We start from the raw sequence: 17,319 nt of genomic DNA on the forward strand, positions 1-17,319 counted from the left end.
TGTCCCATGTTTTCAATTAAGTAAGGACCCTTGTGGAAGATGTGAGTAGTTAGCTCAACAGGAGGCCGAGTTGGTACAAATAGCTGTTTAACTTCAGTTTTGAACTAGAGTGCCATGGTGGAATGGGTCTCAAAATTAGTCCAGGAACCCATTATGAGCACTGAGCAAGATATAATTAAAGTGGATCAACATTCACATCCATGGGGAGAGGCATGTATGTGATCAAAGCCATGTTTGAGCTTACTCCCAGCATCTTCTATAGTAAGCTGGGAAGCCATTGCACATTCAGTACTGTTTTCAATTTGGCATCCTATTATGGTGTCTCCGCTTTTCCCTATTAGAAGTGGAATCTGCTGACCTTTGTCCTCATTTTTTATAACCCATTTTCATTTAGAAAAGGTGTAATTGTTTTGTAATGCTACCACAGACAAACTTATAAATTTGTGGGGGAAGTTCCAAGTGTGTATCCATTATAGCCAGCTTAAGCATGGATCCAGGGCCACCCCGTTGTACAGGTATTCCTTATATTTTGTTTATTAATCAGAAATTAATGTACTCAATTATAGGTTTGCTAAAGGTGAAATTATGCCAGCAATCCAAGTTAGATTGTTTTTTTATAACAATCATCATTGTTCTTTTCTGGTTTGGTAGAATCAAAATTCCACTAGGCCTATAAGTAGACCCTTATAGGCCTATAAGTAGACCTGCAGCCAATTTGTACTTTCTCTCCAGGCATGGCATAGAGTCTAGCCATCTAAAGAGAGGTGTTCCAACCCCATTCATCCTTTAAGCATATTTTGTTTCCACATAAAACCAGAGAGATTTAGGTCTGCCTTACTTTGAGATGTTCCAGTGCTTGCAGTGTATTTGAGCAGTGCATGGTCCCAATGGTCTTGTGCTTTGACCACGGTGAGTATAAACCTACATGTAAGTCCTTTTCATCCTTGTTGCCAAAGACACAAAAGTGGCTTCTACTAGAGTACAGTTACATCAACAATCCCACTTTTCAGTGACACAAAGCTTCATTGTTCTTGGGCCTGAACACTATTTCTTGTAACCTTTTCATGTGTAGATCCATTGACCATTCTACACCTTATCTGAATTTCTTCTCTGGCTATTCCCCTCAGGAGGGGCAGCAATCTTTCTCTACCCCAGTCCCACTCATGTTTGGAATACACTTCAGCCCCATGCATGACCACAGTGGCCAAGTTTAAATTTTCTTTGATGGACCGTAGTCCCATACTCCCAGTGTATTTCACATAAACTTGGGACCATGGCCATTCTGAGTCCTTCTGGCTACAAACCAAAGGGCATTGCATTAAGGCCAGGGTACAGCATAGTATTATCAAACTGCTGATTTGCCATTTTCCAGCTGTCCACATGCTGTTCACTCAGGATTTCTGTGAACACAAAAACAGGGAAAATATGCTCAGTTGTATTCAACCAGAAGGGTCAAAAAAATGGTGAGATTCATCTGGTGCTAATCTGGCACACCTTTCCTGAGCAATCTGGCTTTCCATACATAGGGATTTTTGGGTTTAGCCAGTACCATTTGTACTCCAATCCGAGGCATTTTCACCAGCACAGGCTGGCCTGCATAAAAGCTACTCTAGGGTGCTCCCCTGTTTTTTCACCTGCTTTTGGTAGCACAGTTGTGGCAGAAGGGCAAAAAGCTTTCATCTTCAGTCAACCATCTCAGCTCTATCTATTATTTAACTGATAGATGGCATTAGACAGTCGTAGATACCATTCAGATTCGTAAGTTTTAGCAAAACGCTTGACCAACCCATTTGTTCTCTCAGCAATACCATTGGCTTGGGGGCAGTATGGGTTGTGAAATACCCACTGGATCCCTTCTTCCTTTGCCCAGTCTTGTACACTGTGGCTGTAAAGTGTGATCCATTATCACTTGGAATCTCCTGTGGAAGGGGAAGTGTACTAAACAATTCCTTCAGGCTATGGACTGTATTTTTCCCTGTGGCAGCAGTAGCAGCTGTGGCCATGGTAATTTCTGAGATTACTTCCACCCCTACCAATATGTATCTTTTACCCCCTGAGGGTCATAGTGGGCAAATATAATCAATCTGTCAGCTGTGCTACAACGTTTTCTTATCTCAGATACACAGGGAAGGTGCTTTACTCAGGTGGTCTTTGTTAAGTCATAAACGACATTGTGAACAGGCAGTCACAACTCATTCACAGTTTAACTGATACAGGCCATCCTGTATCAGGCTATGCCTCCCCAATATAAATCTGTTTGTCCAGCGGGGCCGCATTTAACACGTAACCATTCAAGTAAGCGATCCCATTCTTGGTCATCCTTTAAGACACTAATTTATTGCAGTCAGGCTGCCTACCAGTTGGTTAAACTCAGCAGCCATCAAGTTTCGATGACCATGTTCGTTCACCCAGCCAATATGTAGTGCCCTCTTTGTTCTACCTCCAGCAATTGTTTCCAGCCATCAGTTGGCCAAACTGAGGTTCTGTTTACCTGCCAGTCATTGACTGCCCAGTGCCCTATCCATTCAGTGGCTCCCTTAAAACAGCATATGAGTCTGTAAATATGGCTGGCACCATGATGTGCAGCTAATAAGACTGCTCTAAGTTCCCCCACCTGTTCACTACCTTTACCTGTTTTACTTAATCTTTGTCCTGTGCCTACTGCTACAGTTTTATTCTCCCTATGAGAGATTTCTCCCTATGAGACGACTCATCAGTGAACTACACCCCAGTGAGATCACTGTCTTCCTTCAGAGGGGTAACTTCTTGAATTGGAGAGGGCTTGCTGGATATAGGTTGGAACAACAGAGTACCACCTACGTCCTTTTGCAGTTTAGACATTTTAATATTACCCTTGGTAATGAACATTATTTCATTAATTCCTTCCGGGTAAGCATACCACTTATGAACCGTGGATTTCTGGGCAAAACCAGCAGGCAGTGCTTAAATGTAGCTCTAGATGTAGTCTTCACGGACTACATCTAGAAGGCGGAAAGGTTTCACAAGTTATATGTGTATAAACAATGGTACTTCAAGTCAGAGGTGTGCTTGCTTTGTGAAAGATCACCAAGCAACCAATTCTGCAGATTCATTTAATTAGTTAATTAAAAGACTTTTGTGTGGATTCCAACTCTGTGTGCTTATTGGTCAGGTGTACCAGGCACAAACATACAGATAACAATGGGTTAATTTTTAAATCCCCTAAGTCAACTATTAGATTAATATACACTGTTCTAACATTCCACACTAATGAAAGATAAATTAGTTTGAAATGCAAAGTTGTAAATGAAAACCATTATGTTCCTCAACAATAAACAACATTCTGATGACATTTGAAAATCTGAATGTAAGGCACTTCCTTGTTTTCAGGGCCAGTAATTAAAAACAAAAATAAAAAAGCATTAATCATTCCTTAAGATGTATTACTCTAGTCCAAACTCCTCACCTGGTATCTTAAAAAAGGCAAAAATTTATAATACTTTTAAAAAGCTCGATATTTTATGTTGGACCTATTATTAATGCTTTTTTCTTGTTCTATCATACCAGAGCTGTAAGCACTGCTAGGGAGAGGGGAATGCGTGCCATTAAAAACGGGTCCTTATGTTTCCTATTAGTCTCCTTAGGACATATTTTGGATCCCTGAAATGAGGGGACACTCATTTTAGTGGCTGTCCAACAGATGACAACTGTGAAATAGGTCCTGGGATGCAGAAGTATTAAAGGTAATAGGAACTGGGTATCTTTCTTGGCTTTTAAATTTTAAAACCAGGGTTCCTTCCTCTTTCTACAACTTGGAAACATATGTTTTCATGGAAATCTTAGTAGAGACATGCCATACTTTTAGTACCACAACATATATACACACCATGCTGTCTGAAAGCTACTTTCTCATTAAGACATCCAAGCCCTTGATTTTATGCTTGCATTCGTTCTCTAGCTAAAAAAGGGATCTTTACTCATTTCCTAATTTTCTGCAATGACCCTAACACAAGCCAACTATGAACTTAGAGGAAGCAGCACGAGGAACATAAAAGTTGAAAGACAGAAAAAAATCCAAATATATTCACTAGTAAAATTATATCAACATAATGATGAATGTGGAAGGTTCGCAAGGATGAAATGTGGCTAAATATTCAGATCATGTACAACATAGATCTTACTGAAAATCAGAATGTACTTTGAACTCATTTTGTTGTTTACAAAACCTAACGGGGTGTTTAAATGTTTGTTTTCCTCCCCACCTTAAGAAGTGTTGCAAGAAATAAAAGTAAATGACATATTTCTATCAAGAGCAACAAATAGAACAGTTGTTTCTCAGGCTGCATATGCAAAATAGAGACTGTGGTTTTTTGACAGGTGATATATTTACATACCGTAGCTTACATTTGTGTATTCATCAAATATTAGTTGAAGCAATCCAACCGAGTGTTACTTTGATACATTGCATAACAAACATCAAAAGAATAATACAGAGCATTAAACAAATGTTAAAATACCAGTAGATGTTTTCATTTCTTAATCCAAGTAACACTATGTACACGCAGTACTTCAACAAATATAACTCCTTTCATAGAACGGTACCGACAGGCCTTTAAAAATAAATATCTTTTGAAGTATGAAAAAAACCTAAGATCTTATCAACACAGAAAATCTAAGATCTTACCTGTGCCTCTCAACGGATAACACATTGCAGATTAAAACAATTCTGCAACTACCGGGCAAAAAAAAAAAAAAGTGTTGAACTCTATACATCTGGCAGGGCTGGATAGTGGCTTCATATCGCATAATTCCCAATTTGCTTGAATATAGATTGGGATAAACAATATACTCTGGAAATCACTTCAAACATCCCCAATTGCTGACAGACGTTGGGAAGCTAATTAACAAATGAAACAGTTGGAGGGGAGGAAGGTATTGTTTAATTCGGTTAAGTGATTAACCTGAGTACTGTCATGGCTTTGCCAGTCTACTATATTGCAGTATTAGCCCACAAACTTAGGATTATTGATCCCAAAACCATGCGTTATTTCCATTTGTAATTTAAATAACAGAACACGGTATTTCTTCACATGTTACACCTACTGAGAATGCAGCCATAGAGTTAGTTTCAAATATGCCTTCCGCTCTTAAGAGAAAAAGATAAGGAAGGTATCTAGAAGCAATTACATGAAGAAATTCAGATTTCTGTTGAATACAAACGTGTTTGTTATTTGACTACAAACACTACTTGATTTGGAGGAAAACACCAACACAGCTGAGAGTTTCCATAAATGCTACGGTATTCTTTCAACTGCTAGCTGCACTTTGGACATGAATTCGTCTGCTGCTGGTTCAGCTATCCTGGTCTGGTGAAAGGTGTCACTGCCCATGGCAGTGGGGCTGCAACTAGATGATCTTTAAGGTCCCTTCCAACCCAAACCAATCTATGATTCTGTTATTCTTTTTACAGATTTACAAAGCTTTCCACTCTTCAGAAGACTTGCTTGTCCTGCCCGCTGAACTATTATGACCAGTGACATCATAAGAATCAGAAGTAGGAGAATTAGAAAACTCACTGGTTAGACAGAGAAAGCCCAAAGGTGAAAGGGAACACAAAACACTTTTTTTTTCCTAGTCAGACACTGGAATAAGAGCTTTTGTTTATTTGTTTATAAAGTAAACCTCATTTCATTGCAGCTGACAATATATCTCTCTCCCAAAGATATAGTCATCCCAACAATAATTATCAAGCTATTCCACATTCTGTGTATAAAGTATTTACACAGTACAAATAGGCAGAGTAATACAACTTAATATCAGCACAGGTACACATAGTAGCCAGCCCGCAGCAGCTCTGAAATTAGAGCTTTGTTTTAGAATACCACTACTGGGGCTCACTAATATACTCCATATTAAATTAAACAAACAGATTTTTAGAAATACATTCCTGTTTTTAATATATAATTTCAGAAGACCGTGAAACAGAAAACCAACTGTCAGTTCTCTCTTATTTCACAGGCTATTGTATTTTTTGATAAGTGAATGCTAAGCCAACAACACCACTTCTTTGCAGAGGTTTTACAGTCTTAACTGTAATTTTCCCCTAACCATAAAGCCCATGTGGTAGTTTGTGGATGCTAAGTGAGTAAGCAAACATCCTTAGATTCTGATTTTCCACATTCAGAGTTAAAACTTGACCTCAACTTTGTTATTCACCGACAAAAAACATACCCAAACCAAACCAAGCACATCAAAGGGCTACTGCTGTAGAAGGAAAACCCCAAAATGATCAGGGCCAGACACCCTAGAGTACAGACACCCATAATAAAGTATATTATTTACACCCAGAACTACCAAGACACCTATTTTCTACATCTCTTCTCACTATTAAATGTTCCAGTGAACAGCATACCACATAGAAAAAAAAAAGTCAGATACACAGCATTGCTGCTGAATATCCGTATTTTATAGAATCACAAAATCATTTAGGTCAGAAAAGTCTTCTAAGATCATTAAGTCCAACCATTAACCTAGCACTGCCAAGTCTACCAGTAAACCATGTCCCTGTGTTCAACATCTACAGGTCTTTTGAAGACCTTCAGTGATGGTGACTCTACTTCTGTGGGCAACCTGTTCCAGTGCTGCAGAACCCTTTTGGCGAAGTAATTTTTCCTAATATCCAACCTGACCCTCCCCTGGCGCAACTTGAGGCCATTTCCTTTTGTCCTATCTCTTGTTGCTTTGGAGAAGAGACCGACCCCCACCCCAATACAACCTCTTTAGAGTCAGTTGCAGAGTGGTAATGCCTCCCCTGAGCCTCCTTTTCTCTAGGCTAAACAACCCCAGTTCCCTCAGCCACTCCTTGTAAGACTTGTTCTCTAGACCCTTCACCAACTTCATGGCCCTTCTCTGGCCACGCTCCAGGGCCTCAATATCTTTCTTGTAGTGAGGGGACCAAAACTGAACACAGTATTCAAGGTGCAGCCTCACCAGAGCAAGGTACAGAGGGACAATCACTTCCCTAGTCACACTGGCCACAGATACAAATATTGAATACAATGCTAAGTTGTGGTGTACATCTGACTCATACTGACTCCTCCAGCATCATCTTCTGGCTGTAAAACTGGGTCAAATTCACTGCAGGTGTTTGCTTCAGCAGAAATGAAAGATTTCAAACATTTGTTTTCAAGGAAGAGTGCAGCAAACATGTAAGACTCTCTTCACCCCAACCACCTTCCATGCATGTCAGTTTTCTACACCAAACAAAGGTTCACTGTCTTTATAGGGCGGCCTTAGAAAATGACATCTCAGTTAGCACTGGCTTGTGAAATGAACAACCCTCAAATTCAACACTTACCAAAGAGTACAGTTACTAGCAGAAGCAGTAGTGTAGGACTTGTTATAACTCCTGCACTCAGCCTGAAGTCCTCCTACAGGTGTTTGGGTTGCTTATTTCAGGCCAAGCCTCAGTAGGCCTGTTTTGGCATGCAGTGCAAGGGTGAACCAACATTACACCTGAATCCAAAGTAGTGGTTCAGAAACAGTACTCTACGGAGCTATCCAGCCTCACAAGAACCCCTATTACTGACAGTAAGGTGGCAAAATAACTCATCTTCAGTGTCCAAATATAGGCAGATACGTCCTAGAATAAGCAGATGGACAGTTACCTGCTTCTTAGTCATTAAGTACCAATTTTGAAATGCCAAAGTACCTTCAATCTGACCCTCATCTCCTCACTAGAAAAACAAAACCAACATGTCCATATCTTCTTTAAATGTTGCAAGAACTGCATTACAGATTGTGAGTCACTCCAATACAACGCAAAGTAGGCAGGAGCATGTCAAAGAGCTTTTTTTCCCCTCTATGTATCCTTTCTGTTTTGATAAGAATGCATTCTTATCAATGGACACGCTTAGACATACCATAGTTCATTATCTGACAGTTCTTACAAGAACTTACAAGATAGAAGAACTAGCATTTTTCCAGAAGATAGTATTTTTATAGCTACAGAACATGAAAGTTATTGATAAAGAAGGATATTGCTCTTACACAAACTCAGACACCAGCAAGATTAAGTAATGTATTTCAAACTGAGAGAAGATGAAAAAAATCAAAACAAAATTTAATGGAACATAAAAAGGTCATGTAAGTTAATTCATTCATGAATCAAGTAATTGTGTTGCATTTCTTTCCCATTTAATAACAAGGTGCTCTTCATTCTCTCACGTGATTAATTCATTACATCATACTGAAGTTCCCTGCTGTTTTGGAAAGGCCCACATATTATTCAACAGGTTCATTGGAATTTATCTCTCTGCCATGTCCTAAGTTGGGGTTTCAATCTGATGTCCTAGAGACTGATGATTTGTCAATATATTTGAAACACCTAGTAAAGATTTAACCCCTGAACTTTAAACAAAATGAAAAATGCTACAAAGAATACAACTTCCAGGCTTCACTTCACACAGTTACCTTAAAAAACATTCATTTAAAGATACTAGACAAATGAAATAATTATAGTATTTTGTAATATTTTCACATTTCTGTAGATCAGACTTCCATGCTCACGATCTCCTAATGCTACAACAGGCAATTATAATTCCTTCTGGAAAAGGAGAAAAACAACCATGCATGTTCAGAAAACAGAAAAGTAACACTTCAGGTAGCACCTATTCTCTGTTTTATGCATTATTTGCATGTGGCTAACGGTAACTTCACATTGAAGAAATGTTAATATGTTGTCACCACTGAACAATGTCACAAATTGCAAAAATACCTAGAAAGGTTTTTCTTCTCAAGTTACTTCCCAGAGAAAGCCCTTTTAAGTATCTTCTATCAAAATAAGTCTCACCTTTGGCCCATGAGATGATTTCTTCTTCACTTCAGAAAAAGACAGGGAGTTACTGGGAAGGTTGGGGAGATGAAGGCTCTGCCCTGAAGAGAATGATGTGCCATCTGACATTACCATGATCTGTTGTGAGAGGGAAAGCATGTAAGTCAAACATTACGCACAGAGAGAGAGTCTCACCTGCTTAAGTTACTAGTAAATCATTTTAGTATGAGAATAAAATTTCTTCAATAAACCATATATTTGTTTCTTCTCAACAGGAGATGAGACTATGGCCAACCACATGGCCATCCACTATTCAATGAACAAATCAAATCTTTTGATTCTCAAGTAAGTACAGTGCGAGCCCCTCAGAAAACTGCAAAACATGTTCTAATACACCTGCTTACACAGCATTGCAACTGAGTTCTTAACATCCTTTTCTTTGTCTTGAGCGATGTCTGGTACCTTTGAATGTCCATTCCACCTGCACTAAAAGGTTCTGCAGGCTACTGATGTCCCATACAGAAATGTGCATGTGCATCTGCCTTTGCTTTCAACTACAGCAATGCAACTGAAGACTGTAATGGGTACAGGCAGCAAGGTTTTGGTGGCAGGGTTCGCCTCGGTGAGAGACCAGGGGCTGCCTCATGCTGGACTGTGTGAGCTCCAACAGCCTCACAGCAGAACACGGCTGATTCCCTAAAGCAAAGCTGGTTGTGCCTCTGGGAGAACAGTTTTAAGGCTGAGGAGATAAGAGGAAAAAAGTGTGAGAAACTGCAGTGCAAATAGGCAAGGTCAGAGAAGAAGGAAGGGAAGAAACCTGCTCTGGCATCTGGAGCACTAGTTCCCTGCAGCCCATGGAGAGGACCATGCCAGAGCAGATATCCACACACAGCCCATGGAGTACTTTCACACCAGAGCAAGTGGATATACTCTGAAAGACGTGGAGAGCCTGCACTAGAGCAGTTCTTTAAACACAGCAGCCTGCTGACAGGACCCGCAATGGATCAGGGCAAAAGTGTGAGGAGCAAGGAGCAGCAGGTAACTGCTATGGACCGAACCCCCCGTACAGCTTGTGGCATGGTAAGAGGTAGAGGAGTCAAGAATGAAGGAGTGAAGTCAAGCACAGGAAGGAGGAAGGAAGGAGATGGTAATGTTTGCCTTTACTTCTCACTATCCAAATGTATGTTCATCAGCAATAAATTAAATCATTTTTCCCTCAATTGAGGCTGTGCTGCCCATGTCAATAACTGGTAAGCAGCAATCTCTTTCTCTCAACCCATGAGCTTTCTTATCCCATCTTTTCCTCCTGGCCTATTGAGGAGAAGGAATGAGTAACTGAGCAACTGCTTGGAGTTTTATCTTGACCCAGGGTTAACCCACTAAAAAGATACACTGTACAAACAGCGTTAGGTTTTATTATGAAAGCAGCAGAGCTGTAGCTTGAACTTCTAACTTCAAGTTTCTGCTTTACCTAGCGTACAGTAAACTGGATAGCTGATGAGCAAACAACATTTTTGCTATGACAAGGGTCTAGCTGCCTTTCTTGATTTTAAAGTCTCATAATTACCAACAGATAAATCCAAGAGACTGCAGATAGTTCAGCCAATCATAGACTTGTACTCTGTGGATAGTACAGAAGTGTTAAATCTAGGCTATAGATTCGTATACTTCATATTTTCTCTCTCCATTCAAGTCAAGTCAAGAAGGACTGTTATTTACTACCTACAACTTTTTCAAGTCATAATTTCAATTTTTTATTTATTCATTTATTTATTAAACAAAAGCTCCACATGAATCTTGCTGTAGACAACATTGTTCTAAAATCATGTGGTAGCCAGGAGAATAGTAAGGGACATGTCCGGGTAAGAAAGATTTTTTTCTTTTATTGGCTTGTAAGTTGACCGTTACCTTTCCAACACTGCAGCTAGAATCCTAAGGAGGAGAATGCAGGCAATCTAAGTCACAACTTAGTTTTTTTCTCCTTCCTTGACCAGAGGCTCATGTATTAAAAAATATATTAAAAAAAAAAATATATATATATATATAAATGCATTCAATAAACATTGTGAAGTAAGATTCCGCGCAAGGCACATAGCACATTTACTCCTCAGTTCCTCTTTTCCATTTCTCAGACCCCTAAGCCAGAGCACGCAAGGAGACAGAACACTCAAAAAACAACTGGGCAGAAAACAACGGCATCAATCTTGTAGTGAGGTCCACAGAGATTAGCTGTTGTGAATCACAGTAAATGATTTTATTTAGCCTGACGGATACTCTCTCACCTCAATTTACCAGGTGTTTTGGCTGAATTCAGCCCAGCTGAATACAAGGAAAGACAGAAGTAACAAATAGTCAGTGATAAAGACAAGGAAAATCTGTTGCCACTTGTGTATACCGTAAACCTGTATAACAGATAGAGAAAAATACATTTGTCTCTATCATTATTTACTCAAAAAAAAAAAAGTCAAATGGGTGATTAAATAAGATTGTTCTCCTTTAAATTAAACTTAATGCAATGTTTTAAGCCCATCAACTTCCATCACAGAAAATACCACTTGCATTAAAACCAATTCATCTTTCAGCAGGAGTAGATATAACGTTGCCCATTATTGAGGAGTTTAAGCAGGTATTTTGTTGGCACAAAGCAGTTCTGCTCATGCACTCAAGCAAGAGAGTGATGCATATGCATGTTATGCAGAAACACGGTCTGGAGGATCAGTGTCTGCCTTGCATTGATGATTAAATCCAAAGAAACAAAAAATTCTGCCAAGAATCTTTCTTCTGGGGTCAGAAGCTGCCATTTTCTCCCTGAAGCACAGAATTCTGACTCACTAAAATTAACTGAGATTCAACAACTACATAAATTCTCTTTTCAAAATACACAAACATTTCAGTTTAGAAATACTTCTGAATATTCCTAGAAAGCTGACATTAAAAAAAAAAAAGTATATGGATTTCTCAGGTAACTCAGTTTCTAGACAAGCATTAGAGAATTTTTTGGACCATTAACAGCCTCAGTATGCCAGATTATACATTTAGACACAGGATGACCCTAAAGAAAAATCTACAGGGCTTGGACAGACAGCTTTAGTATCTGAGGTCAGGCAGGTTTGGCAAATCTAGTTCCACACAAAGAAAAACATATCCTGTACACTTTTTAGAAGACAAAACCTGGACATTCCAAACTGTGAGCCACAAAAAATTCAGTGTATTGACTCCTTCAGCCTGCTATTTCACTATAAATTCCATGAAAAAATGGCAATTGTAGATTCAAAATGTTCTTTAATGCAATCAAAAATGAATGCAATAAAGCAGAACCTCAGTTCAGCATTCCAGATAAACACTACACGGACAACAAAAGGCCAGGAAAATCTTCTGTAAAATTCACTTCTTGGCCCCTACAATAAAATACACATCTCTATCTTCCAAACCGATCTCTGTCAGAAGTACGATCTGGTCCTGACTAAAATCCCCTATGTCAGGGAAAATCACTTGTCTTCTCTTCCTTCAAAAGAATTAAGTTAATATTAACGTTAAAAACTCTCAAATTCTTGCAAAATGTTAGTTTTGTTTGCCAAGATTACCCAAAAAAGGACAAAACGTGCCTACAAATATATTTTTTTTGAAATGAAACGAATTTCCCTTTTGGCTAAACTTAGGAAAGAGACAGCTATATATCCAGTTTAAGCACTACTCCCGAAAGAGCCCAGCAAACAGAACTATAGCAGCTACTGCAGCAGGTACCTGCCCTTCATTCTCCTATTAGCCAAAGATTAACTCTTGCAAACAGAAATGCACAACATGGCAAGCATACTTCAATGAGTTTTCAGAGCAAGTTCCTACTTTCACATTGCCACTATCACACTGGCAGCATATACTGTTTATACATGTGTCTGTCTGCGTGTGTATGTATATGTACACAGCTACACTAAGTCAAGGCTACATAAAAAGAGGAGAAGATGGAAATGAGTTTATCAAAGCAAGCCATTAACTCTACAGCAAGAATGCAAGGTCATCAAAAGCAAACTAAGAGGTCTCCAACAAGGCCACTCTCTCTATACTTTGTTACTCACTTCCTCCCTTCTGCACTGCCAAGTTCCCTGCCAGCTTAAAGTTGCACAGAAGGGTTTACTCCAGTATGCTGACAATACCTCAGCCCATGCGTAAGCCAGGCACCCAAGACCATTCGGGGTGGGTGCTTGTCTGCTCCAACAATAAATTTAGGGACAAAACCCAGCAAAAGTATTAACTCCTCAGCCACTTCCACAAGTTCCCGATGAACTGGTAATGTGTACTAGCAGAGCAGTATCTGACAACAGTGCTGGTATTAGCGAAGCAAGATGAAATGACAGAGGCAAGAGCTCAGCTTTAAAGGAGTCAGTTTAAAAAGCAATACAATAACACGCTGAATTCACCAGCACTCAAAGCATGAACATCCAGTTATAGTTTTGCTGCTCCTTCAGCGATTTAGGTTAATATTGACTGTATTCAGGCAGAAGAAAGGTTAAGCTAAGATCACAGCATGTCTTTGATGTTGTCAACGGTGACAGTTATGGGAAAAAATACAAGCACAGGACAAATAATGGAGAATTATTCTTTCCCTGTCCCCTACCTCCTCTCAGTGATCTATGGTTTAGGGAATTCCTGCACCAGAAACTGTATCCATATCATTGTTTTTAATAATGCTAATGCTAACTTAAAAATCACAGAAAAGTTTGGGCTGGAAGAGACTTTTAAAGATAGTGAAGAATTTCTTCCTTACAGGAAAAGTACTTCCTCTTGAATATTTTAAACCCAGTGTACGAATTCCATTTCCATTCCACCTAAATCTCCCCTCTTTTAGTTTAAAATCATTACCACTTGTCCTATTACTACACTCCCTGACAGAGTTCCTCTCCTGCTTTCTTGTAGACTCCCATTAGGTACTAGAAGGCTGCGATGAGGTCTCCCCAGTCTTTTCTTCTCCAGGCTGAACAACCACAACTTCCTCAGCCTGTCTTTATAGGAGAGGTGCTCCAGCCCTCTGATCATCTTTGTGGCCCTCCTCTCGACTTGCTCTAACAGCTCCATCTCCTTCTTATGTTGGGGGCCGCAGAGCTGAACGCAGTGCTCCAAGTGGCATCTCACAAGAGCAGAGTATTGGGGGCGAATTATCTCCCTCGACTTGCTGGCCATGCTGCTTTTGATGCAGCTCAGAAAATGGTTGGCCTTTTGGACTGTAAGCCCAGACTGCCAGCTCATGTTTAGCTTTTCATCCAACAACATGCCCAAATCCTTCTCATAAGGGCTGCTCTCAATCCATTCTCCACCCAGCCTGTATTCACGTTTGGGATTGCCCTGACCCAGGTGCAGCACCTTGCACTTGTCTTGAACTCCACGAGGTTCACACAGGCCCACCTCTCGAGCCTGTACAGCTCCATCCCTTCTCTCAAGCACATTGACCGCAGCACACAGCTTGGTGTCATGGGCAAACTTGCTGAGGGGGCACTCAATTTCACTGTCCATATCACTGACAGAGATGTTATACTGCACCGGTCCCAATACCATTGAATGTACTGCGGAATGCCATTCCCTGTGGAATGCCATTTGTCACTGGTCTCCACTTGGACATCAAGATCTTGACTGCAACTCTCTGAATGCAATCATCCAGTCAATTTTTAATCCAGTGAGTGGTCCATCCATCAAACCATGTCTCTCCAATTTAGAATCACAGAATCACAGAAAATCCAAGCTGGAAGGGATCCACAAGGATCATTGAATCCAACTCCTGCATCCCCAAAGCACCCTCCAATAAAAAACTGAAAATCAGACCATGTGTCTTGAGAGCACTGTCTGAACATTTCTTGAACTCTAGCAGGCTCAGTCCCATGACTGCTGCCCTGGGGATCCTATTCCAGTGCCTGACCACCCTCTTGCCGAAAAACCTCTTGATGCCTAACCTGAACCTCACCTGTCACAGCTTCAAGATGTTCCCTTAGGTCCTATCACTGGTTACCAGAGAGCAGAGCTCAGCGCCTGCCCCTCCGCTCCCCTCGTGAAGAAGTTGTAGATAATAATAAGGTCTCCCATCAGTCTCCTCTTCTTCAGACTTGACAATCCAAGTGACTTCAGCTGCTCCTCATAACGTCTTCTCCTGTACACCCTTTACAATATTTGTTGCCCTACTTCAGACAGTAACATCTTTGTTATACTGTGGCACAGTATCGAAAGCTTTACTGAAATCCAGAAAGATTACATTGGCTGGCTTCCTTTGGTCAACGAGTTGGGTGATGTTGTCACAGAAGGAAATTATGTTTGCTAGACATGACCTTCCCATACTGAACCCATGTTGGCTCTGACCAATGACTGTGTTGCCCTTTACGTGTTTTTCAGTAACTCCCACAATAATCTTCTCCATAATTTTAGCAGGCACTGAAGTGAGACTGACAGGCCTGTAATTGCCCACATCTTTTTTGCCCTTCTTGAAAATTGAGACCACATTTGCCAGCCTCCAGACAACTGGGACCTCTCCAGATTCCCAACACCATTGAAAAATAGTTGAGGAAGGTCCCACAATGACATCAGCCAACTCTGAGTACTCTGGGATGAATCCCATAAGGCCCCATGGACTTGTACGGATCCAGGCGGAGCAGCAAATCCCACGCAAGTTCAGGGTTATCTAGGAATTTATCATCCCCACAGTCAGAGTCCTCCAACTCAGGGCAGCAGGAGTCCCAGAGCCCATCACTGGTGTTGAAAACAGAGGCGAAAAATGCATCAAACATCTCTGCTTTGTCTGTGTCTCTCTTTGTTAGGCGACCATCCTCATTAAGTATCAGACCAGTGTTTGCTCAGGTCCTCCTTTTCCTGTTAACATACTTCAAAAAGCCTTATCAAAACTCTTTGAGTATGACCATCCGTCCAATTCCTTACCCACCGAGTGGTCCGTCCATCCAATCCATGTCTTTCCAATTGAGAGACAAGGATATCATGGTGTGAAATGCTTTGCACAAGTCCAGGCAGATAACGTCAGTTGCTCTTCCATCAATGCTGTAACCCCATCATAGGCCACCAGATTTGTCAGTCTGAATCTGCCCTTAGTGAAGCCATGCTGGCTGTCACCAATCACCTCCTTATTTTCCATGTGCCGTAGCATAGTTTCCAGGAGGATCTGCTCCCCTGTAAACTGCCTCAAAATCTTGAACTCCACCATTTCATGGTCACTGCAGCCAAGGCTGCCCTTCTGCTTCATATCCCCACCAGCCCCTCTTTTTTGTTGAGAACATGGTCCAGCACAGCACCTCTGTCCTTGGAGAAGGAAGTTATTATTGATGCGTTCCAGGAACCTCCCTGGATTGTTTATACCCTGCTGTGTTGTCCCTCCAACATGAATCAGAGCAGTTGAAGTCCCCCAAAAGGGCCAGGACTTGTGAATATGAGGCTGCTCTTATGTACCAACAGAGGGCCTCAACCACTCAATCTTTTTGATCACTGTAATGTCACCTGTCCCTGCCCTCCCTTTAATCCTGACCCATAAGCTATCTGTCAGCTCCTCATCCATCCCCAGGCAGAGCTCCATGTACTCCAGCTGCTCATTGACACAGACAGCAACATCCCGTTGTCATCTCCCCTGCCTGTCCTTATTAAAGAGCCTGTATCCTTCCATTCCAACACTCCAGCTGTGGAAGCCATCCCACCACATCTCTGTAACGTAAGTAAAATCATAGCCCTGCAGTGTGTGCACGTCTCTAACTCCTCTTGTTTATCTGCCATGCTACGGGTGCTAGCACAGAGACATTTGACATCTGAGTTGGGCCTCCGATGAAGGTGACTGACTGGCTGGAGTGGCTGGAACTCCTTTGTGCTGCCCTTCGGGTGCTCTCCAGCTGACCCATGACCCTTCTCCAGGCTCTGGGCACCTATCACTGACACTGGTGTCCAACTGGGATAAGCGAGACTGATTGAGGTTCCCCTCCCACCACAACTCTAGTTTAAAACCCTCCTCACTATCTTGGCAAGCCAGTGACTGAAGATGTTCTTCCCCTCCTCTAACAGGTGGACCCCATCAGCCCCACCAGACCAGGTTTCTCAAAGCTAGTTCCACGGTCTCAGTAGCTGAACCCCTGTCTGTGGCACTAGCCCTGTAACCATCTGTTGATTTACCCTTTCAATCCCCTTCCCTTTGACTGGGTGGGCAGATGAAAAATCTGCCTGAGCTCCTGAGTCCTTTACTGCTGCTCCCAGGGCTCTGTAGTCCTTCATACTCCTCAGGCTGCTCCTGGCTTTATTACTGGTGCCCATGTGAAACACACAGCAGTAGATAACAGTCAGTGGACTGTACGAGACTTGGTAGTCTCTTGGTGATATCCCTGATACAAGCCCCCAGTAAGCCTCTAGAATGCGTCAGGTTGGATGCCTCTGTACCTCTCAGAAGAGAGTCACCTGCTACCATTACCTGTCATTTTTTCTTGGTCACGATGGTTGTTATACAGGGAAGAGATCAGGCTGCCTTACTTAGTTCCAGTTCC

General features: G+C 41.3%; 1 protein-coding gene across 6 annotated transcripts in view; it reads right to left on the reverse strand.

Annotated features, from left to right (window-relative positions):
- MLLT3 (MLLT3 super elongation complex subunit) overlaps positions 1–17,319 on the reverse strand; it is a 140,112-nt gene that overhangs the window by 42,227 nt on the left and 80,566 nt on the right. For all 6 annotated transcript variants that reach the window (XM_080574499.1, XM_080574498.1, XM_080574497.1 and 3 more), the window contains one exon: positions 8,831–8,950. In XM_080574499.1, the coding sequence (XP_080430625.1) occupies positions 8,831–8,950 (120 nt within the window). The remainder of the gene's footprint in view (positions 1–8,830; positions 8,951–17,319) is intronic.

Source organism: Anser brachyrhynchus (assembly GCF_964034855.1).
Source record: "Anser brachyrhynchus genome assembly, chromosome: Z".
NCBI classification, from domain to species: Eukaryota; Metazoa; Chordata; class Aves; order Anseriformes; family Anatidae; genus Anser; species Anser brachyrhynchus.